General features: G+C 54.5%; 1 protein-coding gene across 2 annotated transcripts; it reads left to right on the top strand.

Annotated features, from left to right (window-relative positions):
- Window positions 1-56: 56 nt before the first annotated feature.
- On the top strand, window positions 57-19,525 carry ARHGAP1 (Rho GTPase activating protein 1). Of its 2 annotated transcripts, XR_010841241.1 has the most exons (14): window positions 57-239; window positions 3,758-3,939; window positions 4,162-4,257; window positions 11,126-11,213; window positions 15,118-15,249; window positions 15,630-15,716; window positions 15,919-16,017; window positions 16,374-16,481; window positions 16,561-16,637; window positions 16,811-16,888; window positions 17,290-17,418; window positions 17,602-17,705; window positions 17,851-19,175; window positions 19,288-19,525. XR_010841241.1 is itself a non-coding variant. In XM_059068451.2 (13 exons), the coding sequence occupies exons 2-13, from the start codon at window positions 3,807-3,809 to the stop codon at window positions 18,019-18,021; spliced, it is 1,302 nt and encodes a 433-aa protein (XP_058924434.1). In that variant the 5' UTR covers window positions 123-239; window positions 3,758-3,806; the 3' UTR covers window positions 18,022-19,525. The 2 variants fall into 2 exon arrangements, 1 of the variants encoding a protein (XP_058924434.1); XM_059068451.2 differs by having other exon boundaries at window positions 123-239; window positions 17,851-19,525.
- Window positions 19,526-19,827: the final 302 nt, after the last annotated feature.

Here is a 19,827-nt window from a genome sequence, read left to right as displayed (position 1 = left end):
AGTCGGACGGTTATACTGTCCCTCCTCCTGGCGGGCACGTAAGCGGGCACGTAAGGAAGTGGGCGGGGCTCATGCGAAGGCCATGTTTGGACCGGGCAGTGGGTCGGAAGTGGGTCGAAGGTGTGGCGGAAGTGGCTGGGGAGAGAAGCGACAGGGAGGGGGTGGTTCCCATTCTACCGCGGAGCCGGATGTTTGCCTGTGTTTGACAGGCGTGGCAGAGGGAGCGGTTCCCCACCACGGTGAGCTGCGGGGCGCGGGGTCTCCCTGGGAGGTGGTGGGGGAAGGAAAGGGACTGGCCTGGTCTTCTGAAGGAATGGGATCCGGATGGGGAGGATCCGAGCGGAACCGAGGAAGGGAGCAAGGGTGGAATGGGGCCTGGGAACCTGGCCTTCCTGCTGCGGGGATTCGGGCCCCCTCGAGGGTCTGAAGTGAGAGGACTTTGCTTCCTTGCTGCCTTCTTCCTGGCCTCCTCGCTCGCTGTCATTGAGCAAGCTCGTGGGAAGGGGAAGTCTCCCTGGTCCGATCTGGGGAAGAACTAAGACCAAGAAATTTGGGGGAAGTATTCCACCTTTGCCACTTACTAGGCCACACTTTCATATCTATTTCTTAATCTGTGAAATGGGATAATTACACCCAATCCGGGTTTTGTAAACCATGAAGCTCTATGCAGATGTGATTGTAGTTAAAAGTTTTGCTGTTGTATTGTGGGATTTGCATTTTCACAATTCTGGAGCCCCAACTAGGAGGGCGATCCCCAGGCCAGAGAATACGATTTTAAGTTGTTATTTCAGTTGTCCATGGAGGAGATTAGGAGAGAAGCTTTACTTTGCCCTTTTGTAACTTTGAGAATCGCTTGAATGACAGTCCATTAGAGAAGTATTGAGGGATTGACCTGCACAAAGCGACCATTTTAAGGTAGACATGGATTAAAATCTTGACCTTGCTGTATGACCCTAAGCAACTTGCTTACTTTTTCTGGTCCTCGGTTTCTCAAACTGTAAAATGTAAAATACATACCTCACTGGTGCTGTTGTGAAAAGATAATTTGTATCCAGTTCATGGTGGTTGGTTCCCTTTTCCTCTTAGGATACAAATTGATTTGTTCAGTCATTCAGCAAATGACTGAGCATCAACTCTGTGCCAGATGTAATTTTGAGTAGGCAGGGTTTCTTAAACGGGAAAGAGGGCCTGTGAACCCCTTAAAATTTCATGCAAGATTTCATGCATGTGCTGATTTTTCTTAGGGAAAAAGTCCATAAATTTCTCCAGAGTTTCAGAGAACTCTAGGACTTCCCAAAGGTTAACACTTCTGCCTAAAGTGATTCTTGAAGATTATTGTAAAGGTAGAGATTTTACCAACTGAGAAGGGAAAAATTAATCTGACAATAAGGATTATTTTGCAGAGTGCAGCAGGACTTGTAAGTGACAGGAGTCTTAGGCAGCCAGGATGCTTTATTTCTACTACTTTATGTTAGAATCGCCCTGCAGTAGCTTCCCTCCCCCTCCCACTGAATGGGAGCTGAGCTTCTGGGCTCACAGAGGGCAACAGCTGTGGGTTGGAGGGTAGTGAGGGAGGCTAGGCTGGCTGGGAGGTGGAAACAACTGTGATTATTTGGGCTGGAAAAGGAGCTTATGGCGCGGGGGAGGGGTCAGTTCTGGAAGAACTGACAGAAGAGTTACTGGAAGAGGTGGAGTTCAAGCTCCTCTCCCTTTTAGAGTGTCCCACTCCCTCCCTCACACATACTTCAACTCCCAGCTGTTCCTTCTAATCCCGTTGTTCACTTCAGCGCAAGTAATTTAGAATGCTGGAGAATTATATTTCTGAGAGGAGCCTTCACTTCTGTAGATGAGGAAATTTAGGCCTAGATAGGAAAAGGACTTGCTCAGCATCTTTGCGACTCAGTCAGGACTATAATCCAGTTCTCCATGTATCTCATCCCATGTTTTTTTCACTGCATCAAGCACCCACTGTGTGCAGAAAGACTTCTCTGGAACTGCTGTGGGCAGGGCTGAAGGAGCTCTTGGTGCCTGGGCAGTAACCAAACAGAGGGGATGGAGAGAAGGCTCAGGCCTGGGGAGGGTTACTGTGAGCTAAATTCTGTCCCTGTTACCTGGCGAGGGGCCCCTTTTGGGGAGCCCTCACAGCTTCCTGGTTGAATATGGGGAGGAGCTTATAGCTGAATCAGGTGTGGATTTCTCAGGACTGAGGGTTGCTTGGAATGGGGAGCTGGGGTGAGGGGTACAGCAGCACTTGCTGGGAGATATGCATTCCCAAACAATAGAGAACTTCTTTCTCTGTGTTTGTGGTAAGGGACTTGTATTTTGGTAGTGAGCAGTGAATAAGGGTAGCAGATAAGGCCAGAGGAGAGGAAGAGGAAGAAAAATAAGTTGGTTTGTTTTTTTTTTTCTGGCTGTTTGGCGGCTCAGTTTTGGCTCAGGAGCTTCAAAAAGCTTTTGCCGCTGAATCAGTGTGGTTGCCCCGGTAACAGGGTAGTTGTTGCTAAGTAAGTAAGTAGGGAGCTGCTGGTTTGCCATCCGGATGGAGTCTGCTGTGATGTGCGCAGGCGGTTGTCACATCGCTCAGAGGTGTTCAGGATCTGGAGCTGGGCCCACAGTTCTCCTCTCTTCTCCCTACCCACGCCTGGGTCTTGTCTGTGCTCCTTAGCTGCCCTGCTGATTCTGTGACCATATATGTCATTTTTTGAGGCTCCAGGAATGCACTGGACTTAGAGCAGCCTCTTTGGGGTTGGACGAGTGGGTTGAATTGAAACTCCCGCCCTCACACGTATGGTGAGCTTGTGAAGGGAGAGGGATTGGCTTCCAGTTAGGGCTGAGGGCAGAAGGTGCCTCCTCCAGACCGCACTCAGCCACATCCCTAAGGCCACACCCCAGACCTGGGCAAACCCAGTTGCAGAGTTGGCTCCTCTCCCTCCCGGCATGCAACAGCTGTTGTTGTTTTCCACTTCCTGGATCTCTGGACTCTGGGTGTCATGGGCTTCCTCCTTACCCACCTGTACCCCCCAGTCCTTAAGGTGGTCTGCGGATCTTTCCCACCTCCTACTCAGGAGCTCCCCCCAGAGTAGATTGGGCTCGGGGGCCTCCAGGGGCCTGCAGATTGTCACAGTGAGTGGCATGGTGGCATGGAGATTCCACTTCCTGCTCCTCATTCCTGTCCTGGGGCGAACCCAGCTGGGCCCCTTGGCCATGGCCTTTTTTTTAGGTCTTATGGTCTCTGGCCACCTCCTCTTCCCTGGGCCAGGAGTGACGGATGGAGTAGCCAGGGCCACAGCTGACCTTTTTCAGGCAGGGGTTTGGGGCAGCCCTGTGCTCCTTAGATTCTTGCAATATCTCTTCCCCGTCACTGCTGGGGCCTGGGAAGCTTCTGTGCTCTATGACCCTGGAGGAGAGGGGCATGGCCCTTGGACCTCTGCAGCTGGGACTGCTCGACTGAACCAGCTGGGTGGTGGGCAGTGCAGGGCCTGGCACAGCTCTTCCTTATCCAGCTGGAGGGCCTGAAGGCAGGCACTGAGCTGTGCCATCTTAGGCCCCAGCTGCCTTTTCTGGCAACATGCCAGAAAACTGTGGCGCCAGGAAAGCGAGGAGGAGCTACATGGAGCTCTTGGCAAGGAGGAGAGATGTTGAGGAACAGGGACAAGGGAGCCTGGAGGAGGAGAGAGTGGGAGCAGGAGGGCTCGCTATAGACGTTATGGGTGAAAAGAGTGTGTCGCTGACCTGCCAGCTCCCTCCTGTCTCCCAGGGTTCTCTTCAGGTTCTGCAGCGTGAAGCTGTGGGGCAGAGGCTTGGCCATGGACCCACTCTCAGAGCTGCAGGACGACCTGACTTTGGATGACACCAGCCAGGCTCTGAACCAGCTGAAGCTAGCCTCCATTGATGAGAAGAACTGGCCCTCAGACGAAATGCCCGACTTTCCCAAGTCAGGTGGGTACGGCTGGATCTCAGCAGCCATAAGCGCCTTAGAAGGGGAGACCCCCTTCCTGTGGAAGGAAGACCCCAGGAGGACAGGATGCGGGCAAACAGAGCAGCCCCAGGGTGGGGCTGGGAGCACAAGCCTTACTGGCGGGAGGGCCAAAGAGCACGAATCTCAGGGAGAAAATTGTGCCAGACCCCCAGATGATCCCCTGACTTTGCTGTGTTCCTCAGATGACTCCAAAAGCAGCTCCCCGGAACCTGTCACACACCTGAAGTGGGATGACCCTTACTACGACATTGCCCGGCACCAGATTGTGGAGGTGGCAGGTGAGCACACCCAGCCTTGCACCTTTTCCCTCACAGTCTGCATCCCTGGCTTAAGGAAGCCAGGCCCTCCTGCCTTAGGGGAAGGGGCTGCAGGGGAGGGGCCGGTCTGACCCCTGACCCTGGGGCTATTGAGGCTCCATGTATCATTCATTAAAAGTACAGACTTGGGGCTTCCCCGGTGGCGCAGTGGTTGAGAGTCCGCCTGCCGATGCAGGGGACACGGGTTCGTGCCCTGGTCCGGGAAGATCCCACATGCCGCGGAGCGGCTGGGCCCTTGAGTCGTGGCCGCTGAGCCTGCGTGTCCGGAGCCTGTGCTCCGCAACAGGAGAAGCCACAACAGTGAGAGGGCCGCGTACCGCAAAAAAAAAAAAAAACAGACTTGATTGTGATGGCTACTTGGTCTCTTCACCTGCAACCACATCCTGACCTGTGACCTCATCATCTCCACTGGCAGGTGGCGTGTGGGAGGCACTGTGAAAGCCCTGGGTTTGATTTGCAGCTCTGCAGCCTGAGCTCCTTTCTTCCTCACAGGGTTGCTGAGAGGAGGAGGATGGTGAAGGTATATCAGGGCCTAGCCCACAGCCAGAACGTAGTTGGCCCTCAATAAGTGTTCATTCATCTCCCTTCCCTTTGCCCTCAGGTCAGCTTTTCTTCCCCATCAGCTACTGGGGAGCAGGGAGGTGCCAGCCCCTCCGGGGAAACCCTGCCTCCAAGGAAGTCTGGAATGGCAGAGCCTCCTTCCAGAAGTTAGGGGCCACATGACTTCTGGAGCATCAGGTTCCCCGCGGATGTGCTACCCTGCTAAGAAGGAGCGCGGAGCCCCCTTTGGGTCTTGGCCTCCGTGAGCTTCCGTCCTCCTGTTCATCATAATGCAGGACCCAGAAGCCTCCAGGAGCAAGGGAGTTAGCAGAGATGTTGATGACCTGGTTTCTGCCTATAGGGTCCTAGTGCTAGAAGAGGACATTGGAATTGTAGGATCCTTTGTCTTTCCTTCAGCTGTAAGCAGGGATGGCAGCACGGCCCCGCCCTGGGGCACTGGGGTAGGCGAGGGGAGCCAGGTAGCTGCGGCCCCTGGAGCCCTGAGTGGTGCCGGCTGAGGGGGCCCCGAGGGCACCCGGCCACAGCGAAGCAGCAGGGAGCTCCGTCTCTCCTGAATGCCGGGCTCGGGGAGGGATGGGGCGGTTGAGAGCGCTGTTCCTCATGTCAAGGTGTTTCCTTGGCATCTGTGTTCCTGATGCCTGCCCTGGTCTGGATTGGAGGACTTGGCGATGGCCTCTGTCACCCCTGCAGAAGCAAGGCTGAGAGTCCTTTTTTGGCCTGGTCCTGCCCTGAGTACAGGAGAGTTACCCGAAGGCTCCGAACTTTCCTCACTCCTAGAGATGGACCTGACTGGGGCATGGGGATGTCTGATGTGAAGGAGTCTCTCTGCTGACGTCCTCCTGGCTATGTGGCCAAGTCACGAGGCAGAGCAGGTGACCTGCTGGCTCACCTGGCTGGGTCCCCACCAGGTGACCCCTGCGAGCAGAGCTGCAACTTGTTTCTGTCTCTCCAGGGTGCGATGAGCCTGAGGGGGCCCAGCCAGGTAGGTGTGTTCCTGGCTCTCTGTGCTTGGCCTCTCTGGGCTGTGCATCAAGAAGGGCTCTTGGTGGAGGCCAGGTGGAGCCAGCTTAATTGCAGCCCCACTCTGGGGAGCTGGGAGCTGGGAGCTGGAAATAGCAGGGGGTTTATGGGAGGTTTGACTGGATGGGGACTGTGTGGGGAGCCCACACATCCAGAGCCCAAAGGGAAAGGAGCTCCGGGGGAGGGGGGGGCCTTGTCCACGGGGGTCGTGGGGCTGGCTGTAAGCAATGGCCGGGCCTGAGTGCTGGCTCAGGGCCCCTCTGGTGGGGCGCCCCCCATGTGTGTGCCTCTCTGACTGCTGAGAAGAGTTTGGATTGGCACTGCCAGAGCAAGAGTAGTTTGATGAGGCTATGGTGACTTCCTGGGAGGCCAGTTTCCTGGCCTTGGAAACCAGAGAAAGAGCCCACGTTGGAAGGGAGGGTGCGTTATGTCCCCAGCTCCTCTGTAGCCTCTGTTCTCCTTGCTGGCAGTAGCTGTCATGCTCCACGGTCAAACCTGACTGGTCCACGTGGGTTCTTTCCAGTGGTGTACTGGTAAAGGTTTAATAGTTGGCTCTCCAGAAAGAAAAAAAAGAAAAGGCTATTATTTGTATTATTTGTAACACGTGCAATTTCCAACCTACAAATAGCAGATTTCTAGCCACCAACGATGAGGTCAGCTGGCTTGCAGCATTCCTGACAATCTCACATTTTCACCAATGTGCCCCAGCCCCCCACTTCCCATCTCCCTGGTTGGCCTGCTCTCAGGTCACGGGACTGTACTGGTCTGGCGGGTCCCAGAACGCCTGCTGGAGGAGCTGGTCTGTTGCTGATTAATACCCAGGTTCCCCTGGGAAGTTCCTGATCCGTATCTTGGGAATGCAGAGGTTTCATTCTCTGGTGGCTGGTCTTTTCCTGGTGCTTTCCGCAAACGCTGTGCCTCCTTTTTGAGCCCTCTCCCTCAGTGCCCTGGAGCCACCAGTGCTGCCAGATCCTTCTTTCCCTTCAGTTTCCAGGGTAAATCTGTTTCAGTCTTCCGAGATGAGGAGGGGACTCCCAGGCCTTTTTACACATGCTTCTTGTAGGAGCCGTTACCCTGCCTGATGGCAAATGCCCGAGCCTCTCAAGGACTTGGGCGATGGGACTCCACTCCAGGGAGGAGAGGACGGGCTAAGCCCTGGGGTTGCCCATTTCTCGTTCTTTGCTGGTCTGGGAGTCTTGCCATCCAGTCCCTCTCTGAGCCCCCTCCTTTGCCTCCCATCCCCATCCTGACTTTACTTGGCATGCATTTATAAAACACCTACTTTGGGAACAAGTCCAGTACTCAGCCCTGAGGATTTTTTTTTTTAATATTTATGTCTGCCTGCATCAGGTCTTAGTTGAAGCACCTGGGATCTTTCATTGAGGCGCGTGGGCTTCTCTCTAGTTGTGTGGCGCATGGGCTCCAGAGCATGTGGGCTGTGTGGTTTGTGGCATGCAGGCTCTCTAGTTGAGGTGCGTGAGCTCAGTAGTTGTGGCGCGTGGGCTTAGTTGCCCAGTGGCATGTGGGATCTTAGTTTCCCGACCAGGGCTCGAACCCGCATCCCCTGTATTGGAAGGTGGATTCTTAACCACTGGACCACCAGGGAAGTCCCCATCATGGAGGATTCATTGAGGAAAAATTCATTCCCTCCTTCAAGGAGCGCACAGTCCAGGGAAGCGGTTCTTGAAATGGGTCAGGAGTCCTCCTTGAAAGTATGAAAGGTGTGGACCTCTTCCCTAGAAAACACGTGCATGTGCTTGTAATTTTTTTTATACAACATCATGACGTTGGTGGATGCCCATTGATGGAAACCTGGTTGAGAACCCAGTATCCCATTTACAAGTTGCTGGGGCAGCTGAGTGGTGGAACTACAGGCCTCTGGCCTCTCACCTCAGTTGCCTGCTTAACCAGTTACCAGCTCTTTAAAGACCAGAGCCCTGTGAGCTCAGACTTTCTGCTCTGCCTAAGTCCTCAAATCTGCCAGCCAATGAGGGCTGCCGTACTGTTGGAGGGCAGTGATGAAGAGAATCTTTTAGAATCCTCCATGCTCCTCCCAGCATTTTCCGCTATACCCTGGGCGTTTCCTCTGCCTAGAGGGGAGTAGACAGATGATGTCCCCCTGCCCCACAGGCTCATAATAGGAGGCCCAGGGGTTTCTGGAGCTCCAGATTGTCCACGAGGGTGGGCTGGCCAGTCTAACCCTTCAGGCCTGCCCGCTGCCTGTCTGCTCTTTCTTCTGTCAAAGCCTATGGGAAGTGAGTCAGAGCAGGCCGCAGAGCCACCCCCAACTGGCCTGGAAGGAACCCAGCACCTCAAGATCTGGTCCAGGGTGTGGAGGGGAACAGGTGACACCTGGTCTTTCAAAATAGACCTGCAGCTGGACGGAGCTGCACTGTCTCCTCCTCAGACATGCCTGCGGAGGGTTCTCTGCCCCAGGCTTTGGGAAGCTGTCCAAAGCAGTCTCATATCCCAGACAGCACTGTGAGCAAACTCAGAAATAGAACCGTGCAGTGCCGGCCTGTGACAGGCTACCAGCGTTTATTGAATACCTGCCACGTTGCTGGGCTCTGGACCATCTGGACATTTAAAGATGGACAAGACAGTCCCTGTCTTTGAGCTGCTCACAGCCACTAGAGGAGACAGACACATAAATAGTTATACAGGAGAGTCAAAGTGTTGTGACAGAGACAGGTGATGGTTCATGCTGCGAGCTATGAAAAGGGACAGCTAACCTGCCTGCGGGGAGGAGGAGGGGACACAGGCTTCTGGGAGATTATGCCAGGGATGCGTCTTAAGGATTCAAAGGAGTTAGCTTAGAGGAGGGGAGCAGAATTGCCTAGAGGAAGTATGTCTGGCGTGAGAGACAGAGGCTAAAGCCACCTGCTGCGGACTGGGCCAAAGGTGTACATGGTGTGAGCCTGCAGAGGGGGTTGGCGGGGCCAAGCCTCAAAGTCCTGTGAGCCTTTCTAAGGGGCTTTTATACAGCTTGGGGTGGGGTTCAGGAAGAAAGGAGGAGTCAAGGCAGGAGGGTCAAGGGCAGGTAGATGTTTCTAATTCTCCAAGCCTAGAAGCTGGGGCAGTTTAGAAAGGAGAACGGAGCCTCTCTCTGGGCTTGGTGGCAGGCCTCAGACCCTGACCCAGGAAATTCTTGGAGGGTCCTGGCTAAGACCTTTGGCTAGGGCCAGCAGAGGCTAGGCAGTGTTCTGGGTGGAGATGGGATCATTGGAGGGGTTGATCCAGAGGCTGGACACAGTGGGAGACTGCTGGGAGTGAGGCAATAGCTCAGGCCAGAGCACCAGCTGGGCCACCAGCAGGGACTGGGGCCATGCTGCCCACATTCCAGAAGCCTTCCTCAGCCCCTCCACCGAGTCTTGCCCCAGCCCTTGAGAAAAGGGTCAGAGCCTTGGCAACCACTTTGGAAAAGCACTGAGTCCTGGGTTAAGTCACTGACCAAGAAGGATCATCCAGATCCTGGTTTATTTAACTTGGAGAAGACACTCAGCAAGTTGTTGGGGAATCCCTGAGTCCTCAGAGGTAGAAGGAGGACAGACTGCGTGGGCCGTGTAAGTGGTCTTTTTATTTGCTCTGAAGCAGTGGGGATTAGGCAAGAATGACTCTGGAGGAGGTGTGAGGGTAAAGATAAAGGGAAGGGCCCTGGGGCATGGGGGGTGGGGACCAGGCCTTGTCCCCATCGAGCTGTGCTTGGAGTCCCTGGTCCACACTGACCCCGGAAGAGCATCTCACCTTGGGAGGCTGTGGCACGTGTCCCAGGAGCTCCCCAGCTTCATATGACAAAGCTAGATGGTCAGACCGTGAAATAGTGACTAGTTTTGGACAGACATCCCTCAGTGATTACACTCAAATGAGCACCTTCCCACAGAGTTACAAACTGCTCCCTACTCAATGTTTTTTAGAATATCCTTAATGAGAAAGGAATGATTTTTAGAAAGGTCCAGAGGTCAATCAACTGTGGCAAATAATTCTGGCAGTAAAATCAGAAAGTGTTGTTAGTAGTCAAGAACAAGACATGACTATTAAGTAATCAGACTGATTTCCTCATTGGCCTCAGGCTTTCTGAGGAGGTAGCTTCAAGAAGTTTTTCAAATACAGGCTACTCAGAGGAGATGCTTCTGGAATAGGTGTGGAGTTTTAAGATGATGTACGGCAAGATAACAGTTGCTTTGGTGGGTGTGACATTTTTTGTTTTCTTAGTTATGGTGAAATTTACACAACATAAAATTAACCATTTTAGGAGCTTCCCTGGTGGCGCAGTGGTTAAGAATCCGCCTGCCAATGCAGGGGACACGGGTTCAGGCCCTGGCCCGGGAAGATCCCACATGCCGCGGAGCAACTAAGCCCGTGTGCCACAGCTACTGAGCCTGTGCTCTAGAGCTCGCGTGCCACAACTACTGAGCCCGTGTGCCGCAACTACTGAAGCCCACGTGCCTAGAGCCTGTGCTCCGCAACAAGAGAAGCCACCACAATGAGAAGACCACGCACCGCAATGAAGAGTAGCCCCCCCCCCGCTCACTGCAACCAGAGAAAGCCCGTGCACAGCAACAAAGACCCAACGCAGCCAAAAAAAAAAAAATTAGCCATTTAAAAGTGTATACTTTGGTGGTATTTAGTACATTCACAATGTTGAGCAACCACCACCTCTATCTAGTTCCATCATTGCATCCATTTCATCCATAGTATCACCCATACCATCCCCCGTAACCATAAGCATCAATCCCTATTCTCCCTTCCTCCCAGCACCTATAACCACTAATGTGCTTTCTGCTGTTACAGATTTACCTATATAGCTCATATAAATGGAACCAAACAATATGTAGCCTTTTACGTTCAGCTTCCTTCACTTAGCATCATGTTTTCAAGATTCATTCACAACGTAGCATGTATCAGTATTCTATTCCTTTTTATAGCCAATAGTTCATTGCATGACTACACCACATTTTCTTCCTCTCCCCATCCACTGATGGACATTTGGGCTGTTTCCACCAGGCATGACTCTTTTAAAAGTCATGTTATTTTTTTGTGCCCCAGCTCTGTAGCCCTGAGACCATCTGTCCCTTTCTTCAGTGACACACCCTTGAGTGCAGGCACCTGCCCAGAGGTCTGTCCGCATGGGCCACTCTGGCCCCAACTCTAAGTGGTACAGTCTCCAGGCCTGGCCCCGTTCAGATCCTCGCCTGACTTCTCTTGGCTTGTTTTTCACCCCCTGAGCTCCACCTTTCTCCACACCTAGGAGACGACAAGTACGGGCGGAAGGTCATTGTGTTCAGTGCCTGCCGGATGCCCCCGAGCCACCAGCTGGACCACAGCAAGCTGCTGGGGTGAGTACCCGTGGGGCAGTGAGGGGGCCCCGTGCTCAGATCCCCACCACGGCCTGGAGCCGTTTTCCTTGCTGTCCCTTCCTGCCCCGGGGGTACCAAGCCACCCCCCTCAAGGCCTCCCCTCTTCTCCCGAGGGAGCCATTTTATATTGGGAGCACCGGGCTAGCTGTCAGATCTGGTTTCTAGTCCTGGAGACCATCTGTGTGACCTTGGAAAGCGCGTTCATCCCTTTAAGCCTCTTTTTCTTCACTCTTCTCGGGGAATAATGATACAGCCCTTGTTCCTTAGAGGAGTGAGATACTGCATTTGAAGATGCTTTGAAAAGTAAAATACCGTCCAAACGTGAGGACTGGTTATGATAACGATATGGTGCGCTTCGGAGGCAGTTGCAGTTGTTCATCATTTACACGAATAATTATGCCAAATCTGGTGCCAACAACTTCTGTACCTATCCAGGCTCTAATAGCTAAATACAGGGAACAGCTCTGGTTGGTCTAGAAATCTCCTGATGCAAGTCTGAAGGCTGATTGAAAGCAGGAGTTTCACAGACTGTGTTCTGATAAGCGTTCATCACTGAGCCACCGCTAGGCCAGTGCCGGGCCCACAGCAGGTGCGGGATCCCTGGAGGCAGAGCCATAACGGACTTCCTCCCGAGGCGCCTCAGTGTGTGTACAGTTTCCATCTTGCACTCCTTTCCTGACACTTTAAAGCACTCCCTGCAATTGCAAATGTCTGCCCCGCCCTTACCGGCTCTTTGGGATCCTGAATGGTTGTGTGTGTGGAGGGGCTGGTGTGGGGTTGGGGACAGTCCAGGGCCACGCCAACGGAAGGGGAGGGCCTGACTGCAGAGCCCCTGCAGCCCTGTGAGCCAGGGCCAGGCCCGAGTCTCTCCAGCTTAGTGTGAATGCTTTCTCTCTGGTCTCCCGAGCCCCCCTCCCACCGCTCCCCAGCCGTGCAGGCAGGCATAACCTTCTCCAGGCCCGTCACGTGGCCCAGCCAGGCACAGGCCAAGAAGCCCAGCCTGAGGGTGGCTGAGTCACATGTCCTCCTTTCTGGTTTTATTGTCACAGCATCTGACAAGGCAGGTGACAGACTCCTGGCCAGATTATGGGCTGAGTGGGAGGAAGTCAGAGGAGGTGGCTGGGAAAGCACCCAGCTTTCAGGAGAGAGCGTGCTGAGCGGTGCTGCCCCCACTCTGGGGCTTCGTCTGCGTCTGCCTTCGGGAAGCCCTCTGTCACCCATCCTGTCCATCCTCCACTCCTTCCCAGCGGGATCTCCCCGCCACCACCTGGCCGGGCAGGGAGGCGCTTTCATCATGCGTCAGTCCTGTCATCTTGTTTTCAGTCAGATTATCTCAGACTTTGACTTCTCCCAGCTGTCCAGCCAGATCTGGCAGGTTGAAACAGAAAGTGCCTGAAGCTTGGATGCAGAAGACCAGTTAAACTTCAGCTCTGCCTCTTACTAGCTGTGTGCTTGGGGTCAGGTCTCTCCAGAGCCCTGTGAAATGTCATTGTATTCATTTGTAAAGTATCACAGATCTCAAGAATGTAGAAAAATGTAGATAGCTATCAAGAAAAAATACAGACAGAAATAAACAAAGTCTCCCATAAACCCACCACCCAGAGAGAAAACCACTGTTAACATTTTCGTGTATCCACTTCCCATTTTTTTCTATAACATATACAGAACTCTATAGTCAGTTTTGTATCTTACATAATGTTTTTATCTTCTGAGCATTAAACATTCTTCAAGGATATCCTTTCAAAAAATTTTACCGACACATGTGTATCCAGAAGAGTGAACACATTATGTGTATTACTTGATGAATTTTCAAAAACGAAACACACCCGTGTCGTCCACACCTACAAACTTCCCTTTGCTCCTCCAGGCCGTGCCCCAAAGGGTAACCACTGTTCTCACATCCAACTTCACAGATTGGTTCTGTCTGCAGAAACATCCTGTGAGGTATTCTATTCATAGATCTCCTGTGATTTATTTAACCAATATTCTGTTCTTGGACACCTACTTTGCTGCTCATTTTTTTCCCCCCATTATAAAACAGGCTATAATGAACAGCCTTTTACAAAAACATTTCTGTTCATCTCTGATTAGTTCCTTGGGATAAGTTCCTGGACATATTTTTATCAGGTCAGAGTATGAACATTTTATAGCTTCTGACAAACATCACTTTATTGACCTCCAAAAGGTCATAACATTCATCAAAGGATGAGAGTATTTTCACTACAACTTTTGTTATTTTATTTATTTATTTTTTGAGTGGCATGTGGGATCTTAGTTCCCCAACCAGGGATCGAACCCGTGCCCCCTGCAGTGGAAGCACAGAGTCTTAACTGCTGGATCACCAGGGAAGTCCCTAACTTTTGCTATTTTATAGTTGCAAAATGCCATCTTTTTATGTGACAGCTCTTTTTCAAACTGCAAAGTGCTCACTGTGTGTCGGGGTAAATTACTGTATAGTGACAATGATGGGAATCCAGATAATAAATGCAGCATAAGACACCTCACATGTCTGCCAGTGCTGGCACCCGTGGACCAGCGTTGAGGTTAGCCTCTCTGGGATAGGTCAGGTTGTGTCTGGGCACTTAGTCACATCCTTGGGGACTTCCCAAGGCTCCTTCCCGGGCTTCCCTGGGGGCGCAGTGGTTAAGAATCCGCCTGCCAGTGCAGGGGGCACGGGTCGGAGCCCTGGCCCGGGAAGATCCCACATGCCGCGGAGCAGCTAAGCCCGTGCGCCACAACTACCGAGCCTGCACTCTAGAGCCTGCGAGCCTAGAGCCCGTGCTCCGCAACGAGAGAAGCCACCACAATGAGATGCCCGCGCACCGCAACGAAGAGTAGCCCCCACTCACCGCAACTAGAGAAAGCCAGCGTGCAAAAACGAAGACCCAACGCAACCAAAAACAAATTAACTAATTAAGTAAATTTTTAAAAAGCTGTCAGATTTCTAATTAATAACTGTTAAGCTTTCCAAATCATTAAAAATAAAAAGGCTCCTCCCCTCCTTTCCCTCCTCCCCTTGGAAGCCCTTAGCATTCCGCATGCCCAGCCTCCCAGCCTGGAGTGGTGTTCCTGCTGGGGCCTGGGAGCTGTTGGCCAACCAGAAAGAGGGTTTTCCACTGGGCTCCTCTCCCTTTCTGGAATTCATGTTCACTCAATTCATACTTCTCCACCTCAGGTGGGCCCAACACCCGTATGTGTGTTTGTGTTGGGTGGTAGGTATTGTGTTTTGAGCATAGGGAACTTGAGATGTGGGTCTTGGGTCCACCGAACGTCCAGTGACTGGAGCAGGGGAGGGGACCCTCTGACCACCCTGATCCCCTTTCGTGGGCACAGTGTTCTACAGACAGCGCTGGGAGTGTAAAAGCCAGAGCCGTCCCATGATCAACAAGGCAGCACTTGGAGTTGGTTCACCTCCAGTCTCCACCACAAGCTGTGTGACCTCAGAGAAGCACTTGACCTCTCTGAGACTCACTGCTCTCGCTCGTAAGAAGGGGATCGTATCGGCCTGCATACGAAGAGCTTGGTAGACACTAAGAGCTTAATGCTGGTAAATGGCGACTGTCATCATTACTGTTGACTCGGGGCAGTCCTGTGAGTGTGGAATGTTCACTCCCATTTTTACTGCAGGTTTGTGAGATGGCTCCAGTTAGAGTCCTGGTCTCCTGACTCCTAGTCAGTGCTCAAACCTGAGAGCTGCTCTCGTTCTCATTATTCCTCCTCCCAGCCCAGCCACTACCTCGTTCCTCCTCCACCCCAGCATGGTGACGGATTATGCAGCCCGCACATACAGGGCAGGAGGAGGGGATTCCTGGGGCACTGGTTCTGTCTTAACGGGGCCCCACGTGCACACAGGGCAGGCCTGAGTGGGGCTCGTCTCTTACAGATACCTGAAGCACACCCTGGACCAGTACGTGGAGAGCGACTACACGCTGCTCTACCTGCACCACGGCCTGACCAGCGACAACAAGCCCTCCCTCGGCTGGCTCCGGGACGCCTACCGGGAGTTTGACCGCAAGTGGGTTAGGGCCTAGGAGGAGGTCCGGGGCCCCGGGGGCCGGCAGCTCTGCCGGGTTCTGGGCTGCCCTCTGCTTGGGCAGGAACGTATTCCATGCCGGGGGAGGTGGGTCCCCCCTACCTGGGCAAACTAAACACAAAGAGTCTCAAGTTGGACTGGCCTGGGCTTAAATCCCAGCTTCTCTACTTACTCGCTCTGTGACCTTTCATCTTACTTAACCCCTCTGAGCCCATTTCCTAGTCTGTAAAACAGGGCAACAGTGGCACTTACCTCGCAGGCTTACTAAGAGTCACCAAATCAGTAACGGTACGTTAAAGAGCTTAGCTCTGTGCCTCTCCAACCACATGCCCACTCCTGAGCTCCCCGTCCTGCCTCCGCAGGTACAAGAAGAATATCAAGGCTCTGTACATCGTGCACCCCACCATGTTCATCAAGACCCTGCTCATCCTCTTCAAGCCCATCATTAGGTGAGCGGGCCCAGGGCGGGGCTCTCGTCTCTGTGCTTGCCCTTGAGCTGTGCAGTGGATACCCGAGGCAGCCAAGCAGCCTGGGGGCCGTCCGCTTTGGGGCTATAGGCCTCTGTCTGATCTGGGTGGGCTGCTGAGGAGAAAGTGGAGGCCTGCTGAAGCGGGCCTACCCTGGACCCCGTACCCTTTCTTCCATCGGCAGCTTCAAGTTTGGGCAGAAGATCTTCTATGTGAATTACCTGAGTGAGCTGAGCGAGCACGTGAAGCTGGAGCAACTGGGGATCCCTCGCCAAGTGCTCAAGTGAGACTGGGGTGGGGGCTGTGTGTGCCCACATATATCATGTTTGTGGGGGTAGGATGTGCCAGCCAAGGGGAGAAGCAGCCTCGACAGCGCCAGGATACACAGGGGAAGCAGACGGGATGGGTAAGGGGCAGCACATGGGGTCAGAGAGAGCAAGTCCAGATCCCGTATCTGTCCCTGAAAAGCTCTGTAGCTGAATCTCTTTCACGTCTTCACTTCTGTGTAACGCTGGGTTGGTGGGAGGACTGAATGAGGGAATCCACGTAAGACGGCACAGTAAGTGCCTGACAGACGAGAACTGCCATAGTGACTGCAGAGCCAGGTAGGGGCCCTGACCCTCCCTGCTGCTTCCCCAGGTATGATGACTTCCTCAAATCCACCCAGAAGAGCCCTGCGACAGCCCCCAAGCCCATGCCACCACGGCCCCCTCTGCCCAACCAGCAGTTCGGGGTCTCGTTGCAGCAGTGAGTATGCGAAAGGTGGGCGGGGCTGGCACCTGGGGGCCAGGAGGGCTGCAGACCCGTCACTGCGTTGTGCCCACAGCCTCCGGGAGAAGAACCCGGAGCAGGAGCCCATTCCGCTTGTGCTGCGGGAGACCATTGCCTACCTACAGGCCCACGGTGAGTGCCGGGGAGCCCTCTCCCCTCGGGAAGCTGCTGGGCAGGGCTGGGTGAGGTCCCACGTGCGCCAGCACCCACACTGACCCCGACCGGGACCCCAAGACCCTGAATGGGTGGGGAGTCCGCACGTTGCCCCAGAGCTCTGAGATTCACCAGGCCCCACTGCTTCCCAGCTCTCACCACTGAGGGGATTTTCCGGAGGTCGGCCAACACCCAAGTTGTACGGGAAGTGCAACAGAAGTACAACATGGGTGAGTGGCCCCGGGGATGTGTCGAAGCCCAGAGGGCCAGTACAGATCGCGCGCGCACGCATGTGTGTGTGTGTGCGTGTGCGTGTGTGAGGTTTCTGTGGCATTTGGTATAATTACAGGGGTCTCACTCCTGCCTGGCTGTCCCAGGCCTACTTTCTCATAGGTCAGGCTTCTGGAGCCTGGCTTCAGGGTCATTCGGAGGCAAAGGAATAACTGTGGCGTGTGCTCGGGGGCCCCACTCCCCAGATGGCCTGACCCTGTGCCCCCTGTCTCAGTGGGAGGAGGACGCTTGTGGCCAAGGGTGAAGTCAGGCTGTGGGGCCTGCTTGGCCTCCGGATTGGCTGCTGGTCTCCAGGCTTGGCCCAGCCCCGCCCCCCCCTTCCTCCCCTCCCCGCCCCCAGGGCTGCCTGTGGACTTCAACGAGTACAACGAGTTGCACCTGCCGGCCGTCATTCTCAAGACCTTCCTCCGGGAGCTTCCTGAGCCCCTGCTCACCTTTGACCTCTACTCCCACGTTGTGGGCTTCCTCAGTGAGTGCCCCTCTGCCCCCTCCCCACCTTCTGCAGGGTGGGGTTGCAGCTGGACTCAGAGCAGCAGGGTTTGGCCTGTCCTTCAAGGAAAGTCTGGTTGGGTCTTCCCCCTAGCCTCACGACAGGGCTTCCCGAACCAGTCCAGCCATGGGCCCCTGTGACCTGGGCCCCCCTTCCTCATAGACATTGATGAGAGCCAGAGAGTGGAGGCGACGCTGCAGGCCTTCCAGATGCTGCCCGAGGAGAACTACCTGGTGCTGCGATTCCTCACTGCCTTCCTGGTGCAGGTGAGACCGCGGCCTGGGCCTCTACCGCTTCCCTGGAAGAGAGGGGGAGGAGGAGTTGCCACGGCTGCTGCTCCTGGGCGTGGTTGCCAGGCGTGGGAGGCGGCGTCTGTGGCTTCCTGCTGCAGCCCCCCGATTCCCTCCACAGATTTCTGCCCTCTGTGACCAGAACAAGATGACCAACACTAACCTGGCAGTTGTCTTCGGCCCTAACCTGCTGTGGGCCAAGGATGCTGCCATCACCCTCAAGGCCATTAATCCCATCAATACCTTCACCAAGTTCCTCCTGGATCATCAAGGGGAGCTGTTTCAGCCCTGACTCCAAGGGCCTCTGAGCCCAGGCCCTGCCCCACCCGCCCCCTTCTCTGATAGCCCCGGTTTGGACTCTTCCTCTTGGCTTCAGCCTTACGGGATCCCAGGGCTCCTGCCCAGAAAGGGGCTGTGAGCCCCCTGGAGACAGAAGGCGGGGCCAGCCAACTGGACAGCTCCTCCTCCCCTTCCGTCCAGCCCACCTCACCGGCCCTGGAGGCCTCGCTGTAGCCACAAGACGTTTTTCGCCTTATACTTCTCACTGCCTCTTTGGATCCCTGGCTCCTGCCGGGCTCTGCAGAGCTGGCCTTGGCTCTTCAGGCAGGAGGACTGGCCCCGGCAACCGCTTGCTTACCTGCTTTCTCCTGCCTCTTCCCCTGGCAACTGGAGATGCCAAAATCACTGCCGGCTGGGCTGGTAGCTGGGGCTGGTCCTCCCCTTCCCAACTGCTGGGGAATGAAAGGCTGAGCTGGCCTGGGCTGGCCCTGCTGAGACTCCTCCCTGTCTGGGTGAAGGCCTGGTTGCAAGCACCCTGTTCCTGTCCTCCCCTCTGGTGGCTCAGCCTCTGGTACTTCCCCAGTTAACGAATGACGGCCTGGAGTCCTATGTCTGCCTTCTCTTCCACACATCCTGGGTCAGCCTTTCCCAAGTGGCACCCCCGCCCCCAGGGTGTCTCAGCCCCCTGGTTCCGCCAGGACTGGCAGCTTGGGTGACAGGGCCGAGTCCCAGCATCCATTCAAAATAGACACCCCCCACTCTCACCCCTGAGAGCCTCCTAGTGTCTGGTCAGACCACGGACAAGCAGTCCCCACCCACTCCACCCCCCATGCCTTGCCTCCCCTCTCTTCCTACTTGGGCAGATCCTTAGCCACGTCTGTTGTGGAGTCACGCTGGTCCCTGCTCTGGCCACGTGTGACTCAGTGCCTCAGGATCTGGGCTGGCTCCTTCCTCCAGTTTTGGACTCCTGGAGGGACTGGGTAGATACTTTGCTGATTAGATTGGCCCCTGCCAGGTACATTCTAGCAACCTCCCCCTGGACCCCGATGATGATGGATGTCCCTCTTTCCAGCTGTCCCTTCCTGGTGAACCACCTTCCCGCAGCCTTGGCCAGAGCCTGTACTGTGGCGGTCCTCACTGACCAGTCCTGCCCCATCTGCGAGACGGGTGTGGCCTGGGCCTGACCTCACTGGGCTCTTTTCCCAGGACACTAGCAGGTCAGGAGCCCCAAGGCCTGGTGCGGCTGCTGTCAGTGCCTGTGTCCCCAGGCCAGGCCCAGGCTTCTGCTTTCTGCCTTCCTTACTTTGTATCAGGTGTTGCTCGGAGCCCCATTTACTGGGGAGCCTCGTGGATCTCTTTGGTCTCTCCCCTGTCCACCCACCACTGGTCTTTACCTGGGGGTGGGGGGACTTGTACTGTGAATCAAGTGTTCACATTCACAGTGACTTCCTTGGCACCAATCATGTATTTCACCTTTGCACTTTTTGTATTTCAATAAAAATGGAGATGGAAAACGGCCCACCTGGCTGATAAGGAAGTGGGCATGGAGGCTCATAACTGGGTGGGAGGTGTGGCATGCTGCGGAAGAAGAGCAGATAGGGCTTTGGGAAGTCCCCCCCCCCGCAGTCAATCTGTCCCGTTCTTCCTGCTGCTCACTTGTGAGTCGGTATGAAGCCAGCTTTCTGACCATATTCCAGGCTTAGAAGTGTGAACAGTCACCTTCCTTTTTGCACCTATAGCATTCCAACTGGCCACCAAGTGCTATATCCTAAAACCAGGACCTCTCTCCCCCACACAGAGCAGACTGGGGTGGACCACA

The sequence above is a fragment of the Kogia breviceps genome, chromosome 7, assembly GCF_026419965.1.
Source record: "Kogia breviceps isolate mKogBre1 chromosome 7, mKogBre1 haplotype 1, whole genome shotgun sequence".
Classification (NCBI taxonomy): domain Eukaryota; kingdom Metazoa; phylum Chordata; class Mammalia; order Artiodactyla; family Physeteridae; genus Kogia; species Kogia breviceps.
The sequence above is the reverse complement of the archived record's forward strand: the minus strand, read 5'-3'. Positions and strand labels throughout refer to the sequence as shown.

What these genes read in the sequence shown, in the direction of transcription:
- ARHGAP1 (XM_059068451.2), top strand. Translation starts at nt 3,807, where the DNA reads ATGGACCCACTCTCAGAGCTGCAGGACGACCTGACTTTGGATGACACC. An exon ending in TTCGGGGTCTCGTTGCAGCA is followed by an intron (nt 16,482 to 16,560) that starts GTGAGTATGCGA and finishes TTGTGCCCACAG; the next exon opens with CCTCCGGGAGAAGAACCCGG. An exon ending in GCAACAGAAGTACAACATGG is followed by an intron (nt 16,889 to 17,289) that starts GTGAGTGGCCCC and finishes CCCCGCCCCCAG; the next exon opens with GGCTGCCTGTGGACTTCAAC.